The sequence below is a fragment of the Peromyscus eremicus genome, chromosome 4 (genome assembly GCF_949786415.1).
Source record: "Peromyscus eremicus chromosome 4, PerEre_H2_v1, whole genome shotgun sequence".
Classification (NCBI taxonomy): Eukaryota; Metazoa; Chordata; class Mammalia; order Rodentia; family Cricetidae; genus Peromyscus; species Peromyscus eremicus.
The window spans coordinates 93,084,663-93,107,696 of record NC_081419.1 but is presented as its reverse complement, the minus strand read 5'-3'; the positions used below and the strand labels follow the sequence as shown (position 1 = coordinate 93,107,696).

The window sequence follows — 23,034 nt, the reverse complement described above, 5'->3', positions numbered from 1 at the left end:
CATTCTCACAGTGCTGCGAGCAGGTGGCGCGGGTTAAGGCCGTCACGATCATTGACAGCGTGAGGCCGGTGTGGCTGCTATTGCTATGGTGGCTGGTGGCCGGGTAAGGGTCTGAGTTGGTCTCCTGCGGGGCCAGAGCGGCTTCGGGGGCGCCGGGAGGCCGAGAGTGTGCAGCGGGCTGCGAGGCTGCCACGTGCAGTGCAGGGGCGCGCTGGACCAGAGCTGCTGCCCCCTGGCAGGGCGTCTGTCTGTGCCGGGGAGCTGCGGCATCCGAGGGGCCAGACTTGGGTGAGGCTGTGGGCAACCGGTCCTGCCTCCGGGGTGGAAGACCAGGCTAATAACTCTCTCCCTCTCGGTTCGCTCCCGGTTTTGATTTTTCTTTTCTTTTCTTTTCTTTTTTACTCCGGCTGCAGGTGCACTATGTCTAGATTGTCGGCCCTAGCCGGCTCCCGCGCCGGCTTGGGACTGTTACTTGGTACTGCCGCCGGCCTTGGATTCCTGTGCGTCCTTTATAGCCAGCGATGGAAACGGGCCCGGCGCCATGGCCGGAGCCACAGTCTACCAAATTCCCTGGACTATGCGCAGGCTTCAGAGAGCGGACGCCAGGGTATGAGCACAGGTCATTACTTACTGATGACCCCGGGGATCGGGCTGTCTTTGGCAAAGCAGGTGGACTGGCCCGTTGGAAGAGCTGAGTTTCACTCTTTTAGGAAAACTTATCGAAAAGGACAGCTGCCCTCTTTCCTCTGATTCCAGGAAAGCTTAGTGCAAGAAGACTGTGTAGCTTTCACTTTTAGTTCTGGTCACACTCATGAATGTGTACTAAGGGCATTTGCGTAGTGTTGGGTGAGGGATGTGATAGACAGAGGAAGAGTCTGAAAGAAAGAAAAAGGAATAATTTTGTAGGAATTAAACGCTCTGATAGCTTAACTAGCAAATTATGTATTCAAATGTGAAGGAAATTTGGAGAGTACTCAATCCAAGTTTTTAAAATCCTCTTCGTGAAGGAAAATTCAAAGGGATTGTGTAACTTTCCCAAGGTTGTTACAGAGTAAGTGGTAAAGCCGGACCTGGTCATCTGGTTCAGTGTACTTTCCACAACATGGGCTGAGAGCACACTCATGCAACTGGAGCCCAGTGGCTGAAAGCCAGCAGTAACAGGTGAAATGTGTTCCATTTCATAGAAAACCTTCAGGTTAACTCATTGAGCAGAACATTAGGGCTTGGGATCTCTCCCTCTTATTTGGATAATAGAAGCTTGCTTAGATCGTCTCCTTTCATGTTGACTGAAAATGTTTTCTCGGACGACCAGTGTAGTCAGATATCCTTTTACTCTGTGCTAACTGGAAATGTTAGTTCTGCAAGAGTGTTCGCAGACTTATCACCCTAGATTGCAGCTGTCAGCATTTGATAACATGGTGGCAACGTGGCATGGCCAGTGTCCCGTCTTTCTGCCCTTCCCTTGTCCTTTACTCGTTTGTTGTTTCTTAGTCCGGGTCTGTTCTCCCCTGAGGTTGGGAGAAAGCAGACACATTCTAGGTATAGTCCCGAGCACTGCTGGCCTAGGTTGCTCCTAGATTTCCTTTAACAAGGGGTGTATGTGTGTCTGATCCGTGGGCCCTCCTTAAATGGCTACCAAGTTCTGAAATTTCATTGAGCTCAGTTCAGGGTGAGCAGATTGAGCTTGGTAATAATGTTTTTCTCATGGAGTTTGGCGAGTTTTTCTCCATGGACCTTTTCTTTATGACTGCCCATTTTCTTTTTGCTTCTCTCTGATAATAATACTCATGGCCTCAAGAGAGGCAGTTTATTATTTGTTGTGAGATCAGAATTTGAACAAACCCAATTTTTGTTTTACTGTGTAATTAGTATTGACTGCGTGGTATTTGGCACTATAAAGCCAGCGACAATTTTTTTCTTTTTGTATTTTTGAGACAGGGCTTCACATAGCTCAGGCTAGCCTCAAACACTCTGTAGCTGAGGCTGGTCTTGAACTCCTAATCCTCTTGTCTCTACCTCTGAAGTGCAGCCAATCCTGCCAAAGGTCCTTCTTTGATAACAGAACAGCCTTCCTGCCTTCTAAGTACCACACCCTTGCCGGCATTTTACATTAGCTGCTGTGTTCTAAAGGTTCTTTGAGCAGATAGTCTTTCTTTAGAGATCATGGACTTAAAGGCCTTGTGTGTGTGTGTGTGTGTGTGTGTGTGTGTGTGTGTACACTGGTGTGTCAGTGGGGTGGGCACTCTTATGTGGAGGTCAGAGGATTACTTACGGGAGTGGTTCCCTTCCTCACCATGTGGGACCTGGGCATTGAACTTAGGTCATCAGCTGGAGCAGCAAGTGCGCTTATCTTATAGCAAGTCATCTTATTGATCCAGACATCTATGTTTTCTGTTTTTTTCTGGATAGTGACTTGGAACTTGTACTATGACTTAGCTGTGGAATGTGTGCTCTCAGAGGCTCAATTTCTTCTCTGTAAACTGAACTCCAGGAGAAGCAAGTGACCCAGGATAGTGTTGCATGCCTTTAAACTCAGAGCTCGGGAGGCAGAGGCAGGTAGATCTCTGCCTGGTCTACATAGCGAGTTCCAGGACAGCGGGGGCTACATAGACCCTGTCTAAAAACAGAACAAGAGAAGCAAATGCTCTAGAATTCTAGGCTTGAGGGTTTATTTATTTTTATTGTCTCCCCCTCCCCTAACTGTATCCCATGGGTGACTGTCTTCTGTTCCCCTTGCTTCAGGAATGCAGTTGCGGGCCATCCCAGGGGAAGCTGGCGATGCCGCAGTGCTGCGCAGCCTCCCGCAGGAAGGACAGGAGAAGGTGCTGGACCGCCTGGACTTTGTGCTGACCAGTCTGGTGGCATTGCGGCGGGAGGTAGAGGAGCTTCGGAGCAGCCTGCAAGGGCTGGCCGGGGAGATTGTTGGGGAGGTCCGGTGAGTGACCTGGTCTCTCTTGCTTTGCCCAATCCCTCAGCTTGTCCTGGCTCCCACAGCTTTTTCAGCTGGAGTGTGTTCTGCCTTTTCTGGTCTCTCTAAGGAACAATGTTGCACGAATCCTAAGTGGTCTTATAATAAAAACCTGGAGCCAGATATCAGGGTGAAAGCTGAAAGATCAGAGAAACAGAGTAAGCCACAGCCACCACCTCTTACCTCACCAACTCCTCAACCCGAAAGAGCCTCTCCAAGAGTTCCTGTCTCCTCCTGCCTTATATTCCTTTCTCTGCCCAGCCACATCGCTTCCTGTTTCAACCTTCCTAGTGCCGGGATTAAAGGTGTGTGTTCAGGTGCTGGAATTAAAGATGTGGACCACCACTGCCTGACCTCTATGGCTAACTCTGTGGCTGGCTCTGTCCTCTGATCTTCAGGCAAGCTTGAGTTCTTAGATTACAAATATATCACCACAGAACAAGCCCATTTTATAGTTGCTAACCCAGTGTGGGAGAAGCTGTGCATCTGGTTCCTTCCTTTTCCCAAGAGCCTTGCTGCCCTTGTGCCTTTGGGCTACAGCAGCAGCTCGTCCTCTCTGTTCTTCCCGATTTAGTCTGCCAGACGGCTGCCCCTGCTCTCCTGAGAGCACAGACCCAGAATGTTCTCTTTCCTCGGTCCTTGACTGAGGGAGGAGTGAGGGAAAGGCAGGCTGTGTGGGTCCTAATGTGCCCTCTGGGATATGCCCCGCTTTCCAGATCTCATCTAGAGGAGAACCAGAGAGTGGCCCGGCGCCGCCGGTTCCCTTTCGCCAGGGAGAGGAGCAACTCCACAGGCTCGAGCTCGGTCTACTTCACCGCCTCCTCGGGGGCTGCGCTCACAGATGCCGAGAGTGAAGGCGGGTGAGTCGTCTCCTGGAGGCTGTGGGCTGCACCTGCATCGCACTCGTCAAAATACCAGTTATCAAAATCCAAACCAAGGTGCCCCAAGTCAGTTTTAAATAAAAGTAGGGAGGGGTATGACTGAGTGGAAGCAACTTCCCAGTTTACGCCATCCAGACGAATAGCAATGTTAGCAGTTGTTATTTCTCTGAGTTGACTTTTTTTTATATTATTTTAAAAAATACAGTTTATTTTATGTATATATTTTTCCTCTATGCATATAAATGCATTGCTTGTACGCCTGAGGCTTGCAGAGGTCAGAAGAGGGCACTAGATTCTTCTAGAACCAGAGTTACAAATGGTTGTAAGCAGCCACGTATGTTCTGGGAACCGAACTTGGGTCCTCTGCAAGAGTAGCAAGTGCTCTTACTTGCTAAGCCATCTCCCCAGTCTAGGGCTTTTTTCTTTTTCCATCGTTTTTCTGGGCATTCTTGTGTGTTATCACAAGGGCTTGCTGAGCATTATTTTATAACTTCATTCTTTCCTTGAGTGGCTGAGCAGGGTGTGCCCAGTCTGGGAGTCTGTCATGTACGCCCCCTCCCCAGGCCCCACTCTCCTGACAGAGTCTGGGAGTCTGTCATGTACCCTCTCCCCAGGCCTCACTCTCCTCCTGACAGAGTCTGGGAGTCTATCATGTACCCTCTCCCCAGGCCTCACTCTCCTGACAGAGTCTGGGAGTCTGTCATGTATGCCCCCTCCCCAGGCCTCACTCTCCTCCTGACAGAGTCTGGGAGTCTGTCATGTACCCTCTCCCCAGGCCTCACTCTCCTGACAGAGTCTGGTCCATGCTCTCTTGCATCCGTACAGTGGGGAGGTGACTCTTGAGTGCTCAGCAGATCCAGTTATAGGATTTACCATGAGGCAAGACCGCAGCGGGCAGGACGGTCTCTTTCAAGCTTGGTCAAGGAAGGACTTTGTAATTTTAAGCCACAGCCCCGTTCTGAAACTTTGGTCCCGAGGACAGTCTGACGCTGCTGGTGGCGGCATTTACCCCATGTGCCGCGCTGGTGCCGGTCATCCAGCTGGCCTTCAGACTTAGAGGCTGATTTTTCTCCTGGGTGGCCTCTGTTGGCCTTTGTTCCTCCTCAGGGAATAGACTGGGTCAGAGAACAGCCAAACTTCTGTCAGGTCAGAGTGGCTGAGCTAACTAGAACAGGCCCATGGCAGCTGGAAGCTAGTCAGCCATTCAGGATACTCCGGAGCAGGTTCATCCTTTAGCAGGCACACCTTGTAACACCAGGTGCCGTTTATTTACTTCCTCTGATGTTGTCTAAGCACCTTAGTGGTGTTTTCTCTCTTAATCCTCAGATAATCCTGTGACCCAGGTTCGGTTTCTCAGATGGAGAACTTGAGCTTATTGAGGTTTGACACTCAGACGGGGTTATACAACTGCCAAGGGCAGACTTAGTGTGTCTCCTGCTGATCCCAATGTCCTGACAATGGTTTATCTGCAGCCGTGTTGGAGCCCATGACCTGAGAAATGGATTGGTCTTCAGGGCACATAGGGCTACCATTAGCACATATGTGGCATGTAGCCCTTGGGAGTTCTTCCCATTGACTGAGATGCCACAGCTCACTGCCCAGGAAGGGCCCAATGTGCAGCAGGGTTTCCTCTTTAGTCTTGTTTGTTTAGGAGGCTGTTGTTTTCTCCTGCTTCTTCCTAGTTTTCTTTTCATGCTGGATGGGAATCAACCCCAGGACCTCCCGTGTGCTAAGCACGTACTCTGCCATGGGGTTGCATGCCTAGTCCCTCATTTGGTTTTCCTACAAAAATTAAGAATAAAATTACTGTCCTTTTTTATGTTCCTGCCATTGGTCTTTAATGGCAGGTTTTGTTTTTGTTTTTTTAAGACAGAGTTTCCCTGTGTAGCCTGGCTGTCCTGGAACTTGCTCTGTAGACCAGGCTGGCCTTGAACTCACCTCTCTGCCTCCTGAGTGCTGGATTAAAGGTGAGCACCACTATGCCTATCTTAGAACTAGTTTTTTTTTTTGTTTTTGGTTTTGGTTTTTTTGTTGTTGTTTTGTTTTTTGAGACAGGGTTTCTCTGTGTAGTTTTGCGCCTTTCCTGGAACTCCCTCTATAGTCCAGGCTGGCCTCGTTTTGTGCCTGTCCTGGAACTCGCTTTGTAGACCAGGCTGGCCTCGAACTCACAGAGATCCACCTGCCTCTGCCTCCTGAGTGCTGGGAGTAAAGGTGTGCGCCACCACCGCCCGGCAGAACTAGTTTTTTCAGTGTACCCAACAGTGTTCTGTCAAGAGATGCTTCCTTAGACTATGTTAGAGGCAGGCACAGAGATGACCTACATTTAGGTTGCATCTAAAGAACTGACTGCAATTAAGGAGCATCTCTGTGAACCCTGACGAACTAGGTCACTTGAATGGGAGACTGATGGTTGAGTGTTTTCAGGTGTGTGATCTCTGTATATGTGTGTCTGGAGGCTAGAGAGGACTAAGGATGTTCTGTCATATGAATCTTCACTTATTTCCTCCAGACAGGTCTCTCACTGACCTGGGGCTAGGCTGGTGGCTAGTTAGCCCCAGTGAGCTTCCTGTCTCTGCCTCCCGTAGCACATGCACTGCGCTTACAAGTGCACAAACGCCATCTGGCTTCTGGGGATTTGAACTGAGGTCCTCATGACTGTGCAGCAAGCCCTCTTATCAGTTGAGCCTTCCTCAGCTCTATGGAGCCTTTTCTGAGGGATTGGTATTTGTTTATGTGTATGTATTTGTGGCTGTGTAAATGTATATGCTCCACATGTATGAAGAGCCTGTGTAGATCAGAAAGGGGGCACTGGATCCATTGGAACTGGAGTTAGCTGCTGTGTGGGTGCTGGGAATCGAACCAAGGTCAGCAAGAGCAGGTAAGAGTTCTTTTTTTTTTTTTTTTTTTTCCTTTTTTTTTTTTGGTTTTTCGAGACAGGGTTTCTCTGTGTAGCTTTGCGCCTTTCCTGGAACTCACTTGGTAGTCCAGGCTGGCCTCGAACTCACAGAGATCCGCCTGGCTCTGCCTCCCGAGTGCTGGGATTAAAGGCGTGCGCCACCACCGCCCGGCAGGTAAGAGTTCTTAACGGCTGAGCCGTCTCTCCAGCTGCATGAGCTTCATTTTTTAAAAAGATTTCATGTGTATGAATGTTTTGTTTGCGTGTATTTATGTATTTATGTATACCATTTGTGTGCCTGGTGCCTGAGGAGGGCATTAACCTCCTTGAACAGAGGTTAATGGATGGTTGTGAGCCATCTTGTTGGTGCTGGGAACCAAACCCAGGTTTTCTGCAAGAGTAAGTATTCTTAACCACTGAGCCTTCTTTCTAGTCCCTGGTTGACCTTTCTAAGAGTGAAGAACAGGTCGGGCAGTGGTGGTGCACACCTTTAATCTCAGCACTCAGGAGTCAGAGGCACGTGGAGCTCTGAGTTCAAGGCCAGCCTGGTCTTCAGAGTGAGTTCCAGGATAGCCAGAGCTACACCGTGAAACCCTGAAGAACAGGAGGAGAGATTTTCTCAAGCTGAAAGTGTAAAACTCAGACTGTTCATAATTATTTGTTTGCTTTTTATTTCTTTATTTTTATTTTTTGAGATAGTGTTTCTTTGTGTAGCCTTGGGCTGTCCTGGGACTCACAGAGATCCACCTGCCTCTGCCTCCTGAGTGCTGGGATTAAAAGCGTGCGCACCACCGCCTGGCTCGCTTTTATTGTTTTTTAAAGAAAAGTTTAGCATAGAGGAAAGACTGGGCGGTGACAGGAACACCAAAGCACTGTTCACCTGATGATTTAAAGAAATCATCCAGACTGTGGCTCAGCCAACTTACTCTGGGCAGCTCAGCACTCAGGAGGCTGACGGTGGAAGTTCAAAGCCAGCCTAGAGTTACAGGAGTAAGTTTGAGCCTAGCTTAGACTACTTCGTAAGACCCTGTGTCTTCAAAAGTGACATAAACAAGTTCATCTCCTGGTTTCAGTGGGCCAGAGTGGGTGCCTTACTGCATGGGTGCTCACTGGAGCATCCATGGCCACAGGAGCAGGGTAGGTCAGCAGAGGGTCGGATGCCTTTCTTAATTATAGCTGCACTAGGCTCAGCCCTTGTCTGATCCTGTGGCATGTGAAAGCTGCTGGTGGTGCAAGACTCTGGCTTAGCTGGCTGCTATCTGGGGCAGTGGCCATGGGGAATCATTTTTTCATCACAGTAGATGCCATATAGGTCAAGGGGAGATCCTGGGAGGAGGTTATAAACTCTGAAATGGCTTTAAGCGTGTGTACCTTAGGGAGGAAAGATCTTTGAGGGATGATTCGGTAGGCTATTCTATTGAGAGCTGATCCCCCCACACACCATCCCTGTCCCCACCAGCCCTTGGTCTATGATGACTTCACTAGAATCTCCCCATGCCTGCTTCAGACCAGCCTGTCACATGTGCTGGCTGCTCCCTGGCTAAGACAGGCCATCTTCTGCTTCTTGCTTCATGTCTTTGCTTATTCTGTTTGTTTGTTTGTTTGTTTTGCTTTTGCAAGACAGGGTTTCTCTGTTCTGGAGCTTTGTAGACCAGGCTGGCCTCAAACTCAGAGATCTGTCTGCCTCTGCCTCCCAAGTGCTGGGATTAAAGGCGTGCGCCGCCGCCTAGAAATTTATTTATGGGGCCAGAGATGGCTCAGCACTTAAGAACACCGGCTGCTCTTCCAGAGGACCCGGGTTCAATTCCCAGCACCCACATGGCAGCTAACAACTGTCTGTCACTCCAGGATTTGACACCCTCACACAGACAAACATACAGGCAAAAACAACAATGCACATAAAATAAAAATTTAAAAAAATTAATAAAAAAATAAAAATTTTTATTTATTATTTTTTTTTACAAATTTTATATTTATTTAATTTCTTGTGTGTGTGCATGCACAAGTGTGTGCCACAGTTGCATGGGTAATCAGAGGACAACTTTCAGTAGTTGGTTCTCTCCTTTTCATCATGTGGGTTCTGAGGCTCGAACTCAGGTCATCAGTCTTGGTAACATGTGCCTTTACTTGCCAAACTGTCTCACCTACCCCGTATTCCTTCTTCCAAATAAACGAATATGAACTTCAGCTGTCGACCTCAGTGGCAGAAGCAGAATCATTGTGCAGGTTTGTGAGTGTATTCCCGGGGCATTGTCCCAAACATGGCTTGATATTTTCCCTGAAGAAGCCAGCGTGCCTTTAAATACAGCCTCCCAGGCGCCCCGGTCAAGCATTTGCGTCTCTTTCCTCCTTGAGCACTGAACCTCCGTTACTTCAGGTCTTCTGTGGCTTATCTCTACTACGGACATCCTCCTAGGCTTAGGACACAAGCCTGGTCATGTCTCAGTGTCCCAGGCTCAGCTCTCTACTGGGAACTAGGAGGTCAGAGAAAATAGTCAGCAGCAGGAATAGACAGGTGGGAAACTGAATTGTTAATTTCTAATTCATCAGCTCAGCTCTCTGTTGGGAACAGAGCGGGGTAGCTTAGTCTCCTACACACTCTGGGAACTCTGTTTCTCTTGAGTACTGATCTCAAAAGCCTTGGGGCATGGCAACCAGATGAAATCCTCTGGTAGATTTCCACAAGGGTTGGAGGTAGAAGGTAAGGGAATGTTGTCAGTAGAGTAACCCTGGCACATAGCAAATCTCTTTTCAGGCCCTAAGAAGCCATGGATTGTTGCCATGATGTGAGGCTCAGTTTGGTGTGACAGAACTTGAGTTGGAGCTGAGGTACAAAGCTCTCCGCTGGCCTCCTGCTTCATGGGCCCTATTAGCTCTTACTGTGGTGGCATCAAGGCCCCATCTCACCTCTGCAGCTCCTTAGGATGTGAGTTCTGGCCTTCAAGGCCCAGAGAAAAGGCAGCAGAACCAGAGCAGTACCCCAGGAGTGCTGGAGGCACAGTCTCCCATTTGAACATTCCCTAGCATATGGTCTCCCTTCTCTAGCAAAGAGAACCACTAGGATTTCAAGTTCCATACCAGTTAAATTCCTTACCCGTTTTACTTTGGCCCTGGCTTAATCCTCTCCTCTGGGCAGGTTATTGCCCAGGCTCTTTAGGAGTGGTTCTAGCTTGCCCTTGTGTGGTCTCATTCATCAGTACTCAGATTGGTTATGAAGTCTGGCACTTTCCCTTGTTCTTTTCACCTAAGTTCTTACTGCAAACTGCTAGAAGGGAAGGATATGAGGGTGATGTTTAAATGTCATGCTGTCATGCAGTCCAACCCCATCTGACAGGTGTAGCCCTGGCTGCCCTGGAACTTGCTATGGAGACCAGACTTGGTCTCGAACTCAGAGATCCACCTGTCTCTGCCTCCCGAGTGCTGGGATTAAAGGAGTGTGCCACCATACCTCGCTCCTACGGGTTCCTTTTTTTTTTTTTCTTTTCTTCGAGACAGGGTTTCTCTGTCCTGTCCTGGAACTCACTCAGTAGACCAGGCTGGCATTGAACTCACAGAGATCCACCTGTCCCTGCCTCCCAAGTGCTGGGATTAAGGTGTGTACCACCACTGCCCAGATATTTTTTTTAAAGACAGGATCTCTTACTGGCCACAAGGGTAGACTAGCTAGCCAATGAGTCCTAGGATTAAAGGCATGAGCCACTGCCACCGGGCGTCCTGTGGGTTCTTTAGTTGATGCTCTTGTTTTCAAATAGAACAGAAGCTGCTCTGAACAGCAGCAATCAACTGTTTAGACTGGAGCACCAACTCTGCTCACTCACTTGGTGCCTTCTGGACCTCATCCGAGTGGCTTTATAGATGACAGCGCTTTTGTCTACAGTTCATCCAGACGTTAGGCTGTCTCCTATGGGCAGAGACTGACATTGTGTTGGACACAGGGGAGCCTGCCTCTATTCTTCCCTCCAGGGAGGAAGAAGGTTTGCTCCCAAATGAAATGTAGAATCTTCCCTGTGCTTCTGTAGGGCTCTCTGGTGTCTGTTTCTGGCCCCTGGAAATCCTACTATGTCCTAGGCCCATTTCTTGTCTGATTTAACTAGCAGTTAGGGAAGCGCCCTCATCAGCTGCTGGTGGACAGAAAACTAAGACACTTGACTCCCTCTGTAGTGTTGGCTCGTAGAAATCACCCGGCTTACAACAGCCCCAGAGACATTATCCTGTAGGGATTGTTAGCAGCTGAGAGTGACCTCTGACACCCTTCCACATTCCCAAGCGGCTGCTACTGTCAGTGAGGTTTGGTTGACTTGGTCACAGTACAAGTTTGAGAAAGAGATTGAGAAACGCGTGGCAGTTGCTCATGCCTCCGAGGCTCACACCCACTCAGGTAAGGTTCTGGCAGATGTCTTTGGCTGATGAAGATGATTACCAAATTTAGCTCATCAGTATGGCTCTGATCGGCTCCACCTGTGTTTGTAAGGTCATTTCCTCCCCACCTCCTCCAGTCTTTCTGTTGTTTCAGTCCCGGGGGTTGAACCCTGGGCCTTGTGTACATGACAGGCAAGTAATCCAGCAACGGTGCATAACGGGCTCCCCCACACCCCCACACCCCCCTCCCACCCGCCAGCCCTAGTTCTTTTTGGTTATATTGAAAAAGTTTCATTGTGCGTGTGTGTGAATGTAGGCATGCACATGGGTTGGTCCTCTCGGGTCATCAGATGTGTGCGCCAGCACTTTTACCTACCAGCTATGTCACCACCAGGCTGCCTTCACATGTGCTGTGTAGCCAGAGATTACCTTGAATTCCCCATCCTCTTGCTTTTGCTTCCTGAGTGCCGGGATTATAGATGTGTGTCACCACACTCGGACTGCATCCTAATTTTCTTTTTCTTTTTGGTTTTTCGAGACAGGGTTTCTCTGTGTAGCTTTGCGCCTTTCCTGGAACTCACTTGGTAGCCCAGGCTGGCCTCGAACTCACAGAGATCCGCCTGCCTCTGCCTCCCGAGTGCTGGGATTAAAATTTTCTTTTTAAGATTTATTCATGGCCGGGCGGTGGTGGCGCACGCCTTTAATCCCAGCACTTGGGAGGCAGAGGCAGGTGGATCTCTGTGAGTTCGAGGCCAGCCTGGGCTACCAAGTGAGTTCCAGGAAAGGAGCAAAGCTACACATAGAAACCCTGTCTTGAAAAACCAAAAAAAAAAAAAAAAAAAAAAAAAAAGATTTATTCATGTACTTTACGTATATGGGTGCTTTTTTGGCATGTATGTCTACGCACCAGAAGAGGGCACCAGATCTCATTACAGATGGTTGTGAGCTGCCATGTGGAGGCTGGGAACTGAACTCAGGACCTCTGGAAGAGCAGCCAGTGCTCTTAACCTCTGAGCCATCTCTCCAGCCCCATGCAGTCTAATTGTTAAACATCCCCCACCCCCCTTTGCTTTCTGCAGTTTGGTAACTAAACAGAGGGATCTTATGTTTGACTCTGACCAGCACACATCCCCCAGCTGACTGGATACCTCTTTCCTCCTTGATCATTCCCTAGCCAATAGTTCACACTTTCACTTGAAGACGAGTTTCTGCCCTTACATAAGAAACGATCTGGCTCAATGGACGACAATGCTGTGGTTGGAGAACAAACCCTGGTTTTGAGTAAATAATCCCTTCCTAATCCTGTCATTTGATTCTCCGCCAGGTATACCACAGCCAATGCCGAGTCCGACTATGAGCGGGACTCTGACAAGGAGAGCGGGGATGGCGAAGACGACGTGAGCTGTGAGACTGTGAAGATGGGGAGGAAGGATTCTCTGGACCTTGATACGGAGGGAGCGTCAAGCCCAGCGTCTGGAGCCTTGGAGGCTGATGGCTCCTCAGGCCTTGAGGATGTGCAGCTGCTCCTGCAGCAGGCAGACGAGCTGCACCAGGGCAGTGAGCAGAGCAAGCGGGAGGGCTTCCAGCTGCTGCTCAACCACAAGCTGGCGGTGGGTGAGACTCCGCCGCCTGTTCCCTCCTCCTTTGCCCCTCTCTTGATGTGACACTCCAGGGCATGAAAAAAACAGAGTGAAAAACAAAAAACCAAGCCGGGCCAAAACTGGTGGCGCACACCTTTAATCCCAGCACTCAGGAGGCAGAGGCAGGCGTAGGTGGATCTCTGTGAGTTCGAGGCCAGCCTGGTCTACAGAGTGAGATTCACAGAGAAACCCTGTCTCAAAAAAACCAACCAACCAACCAAACACTTCACGTGGTTTCTAACCTGACAAACTACTCGGGAAGGAGATGGGGTCCTGAAACAGCACTTCCTACCCCACAGCTTCCTGCCCCTGAGAAAGGGTGTGGTTTTTTTCCCCTGTAGAACTCCGAGGAGCCCCACCTCTCCGAAGGGGAAAATGCAAAGGACCCGACTACTTGTGCCCCTGACTTCCACCCCTGCCCCCCACCTGGTTTCTTCTGTTTTCCTTGAGGCAGAGTCTGAATGTGCCTGCCCTACTTGAAGTTTCTATTTGAAGTGACTGTGTAGGTCATTCACCGATTCCCTCAGGCTCACAAACCAAATTTACTCTGTAAATTCCTCCCTGAAGTTAGAAGCCATCCCCACCCCTTGAGGCAGGTCTCACTAAGTAGTCCTGGCTGGTCTCAAACTCCAGATCCACCTTCCTCAGCCTCCTGAGTGCTGGGATTAAAGATGCAAGCCACCATTTCCAGCAGAATTCTCCCTTCTTATGAGCAGTTTCATATGTCATCCAGAGACTTCTTTTGCTGTGTCTCATTATATCTTCTTGGAGTTGACCTTCCATCCTAGCAATAATAGAGGCCAAAATGTTCTTATCCAGTGATTGTGCAAGCTATCAGTGAGAGATAATGTCTCCAGTTAACTGCGCATGGCTAGTCGTGGAGTGGGAAGGCCGTGCACAGGGCTTGTCAGATGTCGGGGATTATACCACTGTCTTAGAAAAAACATACAGTGTAGGGAGATGACCAGGGCCCCCATTCTTCATGGATGAGGAGACTCATTTATTCCTTTTTGGTCTATAGTATGGAAGCCGACAAGACTTTCTGTGGCGTCTGGCCCGAGCCTACAGTGACATGTCTGAACTTACTGAGGAGGAGAGCGAGAAGAAGTCATATGCCCTAAATGGTAAATGCTGACAGGTACCTGATGGGAATGTAACCAACTGTGCAGGTACAGATGGCCCATTGCTTGAGACCCAGATGCTGTGAGGGCAGGAATAGTGGTTAGATACTCAGCGGGGACAGACTGGCTTCCAGGGCCTCTCGCTCCCTAGTGACTAGTAGAGACAGTAGCATAGGTGCTTATTTTTAATGTTTATGTCGTGGTCATATTGTTCTTTGCTTTGACTTCCCAACCAGAAAGAGGAGGAGGTTTTGCCTACTGCTTAGGACTCTGGAGTCAGCAGGACAGAGATTCGAGACTGGGTGTAGTATGTATGTATGCACCTAGGAGTAGTTTGGGAGATCATTGCTGGCTTGTTTGTTCCCTAAATCTTTACTTTGGAAGGTAGAATGCAACTGAGCCGTGCTGCTCTTAGGACTTGGCCTTGTCAGTCATGAAGGAAGAGAACCTGGGAACTTTAAAAATAGAATGAACTGGGTATGGCAGGTCACACCTGGAACCCCAGTACTTGGAGGCTGAGGCAGGAGGACTGCAGTGACTCTGAGGCCAGCCTCAGTTACACTGAGTTTTAGGTTCAATTATTAGTTAGTTTTCTCTTCAAAGGGTTCTGCTTTCACCTAGGTGTTGGTACCAGTACCCAGCATTTAGGAGGATTGAATTTGAGATCAGCCTGAGCTATCTAATGAGACCCTGTTTTAAAAAGAAATAGAATTGCTGGATGGCAGTGGTGCACATCTCTGATCCCAGCACTCAGGAGGCAAAGCCAGGTGGATCTCTGTAAGTTCAAGGCCAGCCTGGTCTACAGAGAGTTCCAGGACAGCCAGGGCCACAGAGAAACTGTCTTGAAAAACCAAATAAATAAATATAAAAAATAAAAAAGTTCTTGGAGACAGGGTTTTACTGCATAGCTTTAGCTGTTCTGGAACTGGACACAGACTGGGCTGCCTCCAGCTTGCAGCAAGCCTTTTACCTTCCCCCCTTAGGGCTACACCACAACACTCGGGGAAAGAAAAATTTGTGGGGTTGAAGAGATGGCCCAGCAGTTAAGACCACTGACTACTTTCCCAGAGGACCTGGGATCAGTTCCCAGCACCCATAGGGTGGCTCACAATAACTTCAGTTCTAGGGAATCTGACACCTTCTTCTGGCGTTTGTGGGCACCAGACATACCCATGGTGCACAGACATGTCTGTAGGCAAAACACCCCTAGACATTAAAAAGTTTGTTTTCTTTCTTGGTGATGGTTCTAATTAGTATTTGTGCTGTTTTGATCTCTTGGTACCAACAACCAAAAAGATTTCCTGTGACCATTTCTCACTTCTCTCATAGGACTTTTTTTGTTTGTTTTTTCAAGGCAGGGTTTTTCTACATAGGCTCTCCTAGAACACTCGGTAGACCAGGCTGGTTTTGAACTCATAGAGATCCACCTGCCTCTGCCTAGTGTTGGGATTATAGCCATGTGCCACCGGGCAATGGTGGGTCACACCTTTAATCCCTGCGCTGAGGAGGCAGAGGCAGATGGATCTCTGTGAGTTTGAGGACAGTCTGGTCTGCTGAGCGAGATCCAGGACAGGCACCAGAACAACACAGAAAAACCCTGTCTCAAAAAAAAAAAAAAAAAAAGGCAAATTCTTGGAAGTCAGTTGTGGCAGCAAAAGCATTGGACCATAGTCCGAACATTCAGAGGCTAAGATAGGAAGGTCAAGAGTTTGAGGTTACCCTAGGCTACATAGTGAGACTATCTTTAAAAACAAAGTCTGGAAGCTCTGCAGGGGCAGGGCTGATGGCTAAGGGGACAAAGTGCTTGCTGTGCAAGTGTGAGGACATAGTTTGTGTCCCCAGCATCCCTGTCCTGGGTGGACACAAGGATCTGCCTGTAATCCCGGCACTTGGGAGGCAGAGGTAGGATCTCTGGGGCAGGCAGATCTTTGTGAGTTTGAGGTCAGCCTGGTCTACAGAGCGAGTTTCAGGACAGCCAGGACTATGCAGAGAAACTCTGTCTCAAAAAAACAAACAAAAAACAATTTTTTAAAAATCAAATCATGGCCGGGCAGTGGTGGCACATGCCTTTAATCCCAGCACTCGGAGGCAGAGGCAGGAGGATCTCTGTGAGTTCGAGGCCAGCCTGGGCTACAGAGCGAGATCCAGGACAGGCTCCAAAGCTACACAGAGAAACCCTGTCTCAAACAACAACAACAACAACAAATCAAATCATGAACACTTAGTAATACATGAGCTTCCTTAAGCCTGTGTATAGACCCTTCAGAGTAAGGTCTGTTGGAGACAGTTTCTGTCGGTTCCTTTCTCATGTTGAAATGCTAAACTTTACTTCAAGAACATCAAGTAGGCAGAAGGAGATGGTGGGTTGCTGCCAGGCACAGCACTGCTTGTAATCCCAGTGCTTAGGAGGTGAAGGCAGAATCTCAAGTTCAGGGCCAGTCTGAGCTACATGGGGAGCCCATGTCTCAAAGACAAAACAGAGATAGCTCAGCTGATGGAGATGGAGCTGGGGAAGCTGGGTGCCAAGCAAGTGGTCGTTCTTCCTGCACTGCTTCTTGTGGAAGTGTGCACAGGAGCCGTGTTAACTCTGGGTCTCCCTGTCTTCCAGGAAAAGAAGAAGCAGAGGCCGCTCTGGAGAAGGAGGATCAGAGCGCTGAAAGTCACCAGTGGTAATAATACCCTGCAGGCCTTAGCAAGACCAGAGGAGAGAGACCCTTTTCTTTACCCTGGCCAGAGGCATTCGCTTGAAGAACTAGGGGGTTGGGGGCACTAGTCTGAATTCCCACACGCCTCACCATCCCCCAGTCAGGGCAGGGAAGTGTGCTTTGGGAGATGCTTTGGAGGCTAAGGCCAGAGAAAACACAGGCTTTGCTCTGCTGGGCTAAGAGGATTGAGTGTCTTTCCAGGAGTCCCTCTGGCCACACACTTGGTTTTGAGTTCTTCAGGGAAGCTGGGACAACCTGCACTTCCTATCCTGCAAAAGCTCTTTTCCCCAGCTGTGACCCCACTGGTTTCTTTGGTTGGTTTACATGAGAAGAAGATGTGAGCTTATACCCAAGAAATTCAGCGATCACTTTATTAGACCTTAATGGCTTCCTGGGCTGAGGGTATAGTACAGTGGTAGACTGCTTGCCTGGCACACATAAGTAAGGTCTTGGTGCGATACTCAGCACCACACAAAAATAAAACCTAAAAGACTCCCTCAGTGAGTCCTTTTGTGGGCTTTTGGGAGGCAAGTTTTGCCAACTGGCTTGTGCCAAGGCCAGTTCATGTCTTGGGCCTTGATTCCAGCATCTGTTTTAGTTAAAAAAGAAAAAAGAAAAGAAAGGTTTGTTCTTCCACTGTCCTTTGCTTTTCAAATCTCTACCCTCAGATTGTAAGCTGAGAGGCTGTGTTTTCCCATCTCTGGCTGAAACTTTCCGAGCAAAGGTTCTGCTCAGAAGCCAGGTAACTGTTTCTGGGTGTCATTGCTCTCTGGGCTCTCGAGGATGAACACAAGCAGTTGTGTGTTGTTTTTAGTTATTCCTAAGGAATAGCTATTTGATTGTCCATGGAAATGAGCCCAAGTGTCTGACACAAACATACCCCTCCACCCCACAAGGTATTTTAACAAATATATGAAAAAGAAACTTGGGCATGGGAAGACATCGTTGTCAACTGCTTCTAGTACCGGGTGTTTGGGGCAAGGACAGGTAGTTAAGGCTTTCTTCTGGTTTCTGTGTGTGTGGTGCTGGGAACTGAAGCCAGAGGCTGGTACTGTGCACTCTACCACTGAACTAAGTTGCCCACATTGCCCTTCAAAGTTTGGGTTGGAGGTGGGGTGAGGTGATGGGATGGCTCACGTAGATAACGGCACTTGCAGGGCAAGTCTGGGGACCTGAGCTCCATCCCCAGGATCCATGTAAAGATGGAAGGAGAGAACTGACTCAGTTGTCCTCTGACCTCCACACTGTGTGTGTCATGGAGTGTGTTTGTAAACACACATTAAGTTTAAAATTTTTATAGTTCAGTGCTTAGGAGCACACACTGCTCTTCCAGAAGACTCCCAAGTCAGGTGGCTACACCTGACTCTGACCCCAGCTCAAGCACTCTGATGCCCTCTTCTGGCCTCAATGGACACTGAGCTCACATGCCCAGTTATACACAAACACATTAAAAAAAATGTATCTTTAAAAAGGTTTGGATTCTCCTGGCTTCTCAAGTGGCACTTGTCACTAAACAAAGACCTTACATACGCTAGGCAAGTACTTTACCCTGGGCGACATTTCCCAGCACTGTAAGACAAAGACTAGTTTGTTCCCTGGCAGGGAGGACGTGAGAGAAAGTAAAACAGATGGATCTTCCTCTGTTCCATTGGTTCCCAAGTTAACAAAAATCCTCGAGCGTTTCATTTGACCATGCTGAAAACACACATCCTCCTGCCTAATGATACACTACCTGTGTGTTTCTTAATCTACAGAGACTTCTAATACAGTCAGGAGGTAATGAAAAGAACACACTTCGACGTCTCTTGTAGTTAGCTGCTGGTTTTTCAGAGTTTGCAGTACTGAAGTCAAACCCAGAGCCTCACATGATGGCAGACCCCTAGGCTGTAATCTAACTACTAAGTTTTCACGATACCTGTGACCATACTGTATGAAAAAAGGGACAGTTAAGGGCTGGAGAGATGGCTCAGAGGTTAAGAGCACTGACTGCTCTTCCAGAGGTCCTGAGTTCAATTCCCAGCAACCACATGGTGGCTCACAACCATCCGTAATGAGATCTGGCGCCCTCTTCTGGCCTGCAGGCATTCATGCAGACAGAACATTGTACACATAATAAATAAATAAATCTTTAAAAAAAAAAAAAAAAAAAAAAAAAAAAAAGGGACAGTTAAAAATCTGGGCTGAGACCTTGTTTGTTTTTGTTTACACAGGTTTTGCTACAGTAGCCCTTGTTAGTCTGGTACTTGCTCAGGCTGGCTTCAAGCTTGACACAAGCCTCCTGCCTCAGCTTTCTGAGTGATGCAATTACTGAAATGTGCCATCACACCTGGCTAAATGTTCTGAAGTATAAAGGAGAGAATGTCTTTGTGGGTGGGTGGGTGGGTGGGTGTCCAGCAGGGAGAGAAAGGACTTAAAAAACAAAAAATAGAACCTAGAATTACTTTGGAGAATTATTGTAAGCCTACTACTAAGTATTAACTGGGACCATGATGAGTCTAAGAGGAGAGTGTTAGTTACAGATGAAACATTCTCTGTCATACTTAGGAGAGGGAAGTGTAACTACACGCAGGTGACGCACTACACACATCCCCGCACTCACAGTCCGACCCTTGTCCCTGAGCTTGCTGCTTCCCCCTTAGGTATGCAGTACTCTGTGGTCAGCTGGCTGAGCATGAGAGCATCTCCAGGCGTATCCAGAGTGGCTTTAGCTTCAAGGTGAGGACAGGCTTCTTTCCCTTGCGCGGGCCCAGTCCAGGTTCCTTGCGCCCTTCAACTGGCTTTCCCGCGGTCTTGGTGCTTTGCTGCTCTTTTCTGAGCAACTCTGGGTTTGATGTTAGTTTGTATCTTCTCCTCAGGAACACGTGGACAAAGCCATTGCCCTTCAGCCCGAAGACCCCAGGAGTCACTTTCTTCTTGGCAGGTGGTGCTACCAGGTGAGTATTGTCTAAGGCCTGAGATGTACCTGTCACACCAATCTCCAGAAGGTCCTCAACGTTCATCCTAGTCTGGCTCTTATTTCCTCCGAATCGTTCATGCTTTGGTAGATGACCCTGTCGTATGTATCCCAGGCTGGCCTCGGACTAATCTTTGTCTCAGCCTCCTGCGTGCTGGGACTAGAGGTGTATGACACCTGTTTAGACACCGCTTTTGATGCAGAATGTATTTACCGTTCCCAAAGGAACTTTGTGACAGCTGGTGACTGCATTGGAGTCACACTTGATAGGCACTCCGCTACAAAAGCTATGTCCCAACCCAAGAAACCTAAAGAATTCTGTGCTTGTATAGTATATGTGGGTGCACACACTCCATGCGAGTGTGTGGAAGTCAGAGGACACCCTGAGGAACTGGTTCTCTTCTCCAATCCTGTGAGTACTGCAGAGTTGGCAGCCAGTGATTTTACATTGCTGAACCATCCTGGTGGCCTGAAATTTTGGCGATGGGATTTCATGTAGTCCCAGACTGCCTTTGAACTGACTCTCCTCCATCTAGTGTTGGGATCACAGGCACACGATACCATATTAGCCCAACAAATGTCTTCAAAACCTATTCACACCTTCATTTTTTGGTGGCAGGTCTCTCACTTGAGCTGGTTGGAAAAAAAAACGGCTACAGCCTTGTTCGAAAGCCCTCTTAGTGCCACCGTGCAGGACGCGCTCCAGAGCTTCCTAAAGGTAGCAAGAGGGGAATGGTGGGTGGAAGCCAGTGGCTTGTTCCTGGGACCCTAGCTGGTGAAGTTGTATTTCCTAGTTGGGGATAATTTTGTATTTACCTATTTTGAGGGAAAAATCAGTATTTGGAGTTTATAAAAATATTAATTCCCAGACACTAAATCAATCTTGTGATTATTTTGTAGAGCTTTTAGTACCTAAACTTCAGATGGAATTGAATTTATGAACCTCTTAATAAAGTGAGTTTCTTTTTTCTCCAGGCTGAAGAGTTACAGCCAGGATTTTCAAAAGCCGGACGGGTATATATTTCTAAGGTAAATTCACCTTCAACATAGGTGGAAATACTTATGTTGTATTTCTGGGATCTTTTGACGGTAGGGATTAAACAGTCTATGCTCTGCCATACTGTTTTTTGAGAGCTATATTGATCAGATGTACTCGTAAGAAGATTCTCAATAGCTCAAGCTGACCTTTAATTCATGGCAATCCTCCTGCCTCTGAATGTTGAGGTTATTAGTTGTGAGCCACTGTTTCTTCCCCCCATGGTTTTTCAAGACAGGGTTTCTCTATGCAATAGCCCAGGCTGTCCTAGAACTCACTCTGTAGACGAGGCTGGCCTTGAACTCAGAGATCCGTCTGCCTCTGCCTCCTTAGTGCTGGGATTAAAGTGCTGGATAAAGGCCACCACTGTCCTGCCTTTCCCCCCATTTTTTGAGACAAGGTCTTGAGATGTAGAACACCTGCCTATACTTGCCGAGTGCTGGGATTAAAGGTGTGCACTGTCACCCTCAGCTTCTGGGCTCACATATACATGGGTCTTTCTTTCTGATCTCTTCTTTTCAATTTTCTTCTCAGTGCTATAGAGAATTAGGAAAAAACTCTGAAGCTAGAAAGTGGATGAAGTTGGCTCAGGAGCTGCCAGATGTCACTAATGAGGTAAAATAGTATTTTTTTAAAAGACAGCATTTCAAAATGTAGTTTTTAGGCTGGCCTCCATCTGACCATCGTGTCTGAGTCTCCCAAGTACTGAGATCAGGTGTAGCAGCAGTATACCACAGCTTAGCTTGATAATACTTGGTGTGTGGATGGTGTGTGTATGTCTTGACTCATGGTCAGGACAACCCTCAGGTATCAGTCCTCACCTTCCACTTCGTTGAGACAGGGTCTCTGTAATCCATCACTGTGCATCTTCAGCTAGCTGTCCAGAGCTTCAGGGGACTGATTCTCCATCTTCTTTTCTCATCTCCCTTAAGAACCCTGGCTAGGTCAGCTGTGTCACTGCACTTGGCTTTGATATGTGTTCTGGGTCTGCATTCACATCCTAATACTAAAATGGCAAATGCTTTACATATTGCCCACCTCCCCACCACGCTCCAGTAAAATTTTTTAAAAGAGCCTTTAAATACTGATTTCTGCCACAGAGTCAGTCACCTTTCCCAGGAAAGAAAGTTTACCAATTTATGTGGAGTCTCCTACATGCTATGCGATCTGTCTCTTCCTTTACTTGAGGTGTGTAAGGAAGAGACAGATTGCATAGACTCCAAGCTATCATAGGGGAAGTTCGGAGGAAGACTGGTAACAGCTCAGTACAGAAGCAAAGGGCCCTTGTCAGGTCTAGTGATGGGGGAAAGCTTAATTCTGATTCTGTACTTGATTTGTTTTGTCTCCTAGGATTCAGCTTTCCAAAAAGACCTAGAAGAATTGGAAATAATTTTAGAAAAATAATCACATTCCAGTGACTTGGGGGCTACTACTTAAACAGAGAAAAGAAAATCAAGTTGCCTTTCCCCCCTTGACACCACTGAGTTCAGGAAACCAAGCAAGACTGGTTTAGGGGATGTCTTGATCCCTGAGGTCTGACTGCTACTACCATCATCCCTCAGCTTTCTATGTTATCAGTTAATTTATTATAATCTCTTAATCTAAAATTGGGGATGAACCTGCTGCTTAGGTTTCTGCTTTCTAACTCTTAAGTGAATTCCTGAGAAATCAAGACTGTATAGCCATAGAGTTAAGTGTGGAGACAGCCCAGAAGGCCCAGAGCTGAGGACGGAGTAGCAGAACTGTCTTTCAACCGCCAGTGAGATAGATGAACACCGAAGAGCCACAGCAACCAAGCATAGGACTTGTAACCTTCTTTGCTGATATTCATATTTATTGTCCTAAAGTCATCCCTGCCTATGAAGACAAGAGGAACGGCCAGCATAGCCCAGCCACTGTCCTCTAACCACCCATCATGTAGACTGTACCCGTATTCTTGGGCTGAGGGCTGGACCACGTGACTTCCAGGGTTCTGGCAGCTTCTGGGATGGCAGCACTGGCCAAGGGTTTATAAATATATTTTGGAAGTGACCTGAAGAGGTGCCTGGAATATTTTTTGGTACAAATTTGAAATAAACTAAATCTGATTAGGATATGTTGTCTGTTTCCATTATTTGACAACTTGAGAGTATTTTTCCTTCCACAGAGGAAACTGAAGACAAAAAGCATGTACATCAAACATTTGGGCTTCTTACCTTTTCAGCAAAAAAATTTTAGACTTATTTATGTGTGAGTGTATGTCCCGTGTGTTTGCCTGAGGGAGGCCAGAAGAGGGTATCGGGTCTGGAGGCTGAGTTACAAGCTTTCTGAGTCATGTGACGTGGGTGCTGGGAATCAGACTCAAGTTCTCTGGAAGAGCACCACGTGCTCTTAACCGCTGAACTATCTCTTCAGCAGCAAGAAATAGTCTTTTCTATCAAATTCTATTGAAACTTGGGTTTAGGACAAAAATTCTAATCTTTATTTCACCACTCT

At 47.8% G+C, this 23,034-nt stretch overlaps 1 protein-coding gene across 1 annotated transcript; it reads left to right on the top strand.

Moving 5' to 3' along the window:
• Rmdn3 (regulator of microtubule dynamics 3) lies at positions 1–22,652 on the top strand. The gene is made up of 13 exons (XM_059261154.1): positions 1–103; positions 414–607; positions 2,743–2,935; positions 3,685–3,828; positions 12,429–12,714; positions 13,766–13,868; positions 16,474–16,534; positions 19,210–19,285; positions 19,426–19,503; positions 20,143–20,241; positions 20,499–20,552; positions 21,094–21,174; positions 21,910–22,652. The coding sequence occupies exons 2-13, from the start codon at positions 421–423 to the stop codon at positions 21,961–21,963; spliced, it is 1,416 nt and encodes a 471-aa protein (XP_059117137.1). The 5' UTR covers positions 1–103; positions 414–420; the 3' UTR covers positions 21,964–22,652.
• The last annotated feature ends 382 nt before the right edge of the window (positions 22,653–23,034 follow it).

Bases quoted from the DNA above. Each gene is read 5' to 3' on its own strand.
- Rmdn3 (XM_059261154.1), top strand. From the start codon at position 421: ATGTCTAGATTGTCGGCCCTAGCCGGCTCCCGCGCCGGCTTGGGACTG. The intron at 608-2,742 runs GTATGAGCACAG...CCCTTGCTTCAG, and splicing joins TTCAGAGAGCGGACGCCAGG to GAATGCAGTTGCGGGCCATC. The intron at 2,936-3,684 runs GTGAGTGACCTG...CCCGCTTTCCAG, and splicing joins GAGATTGTTGGGGAGGTCCG to ATCTCATCTAGAGGAGAACC.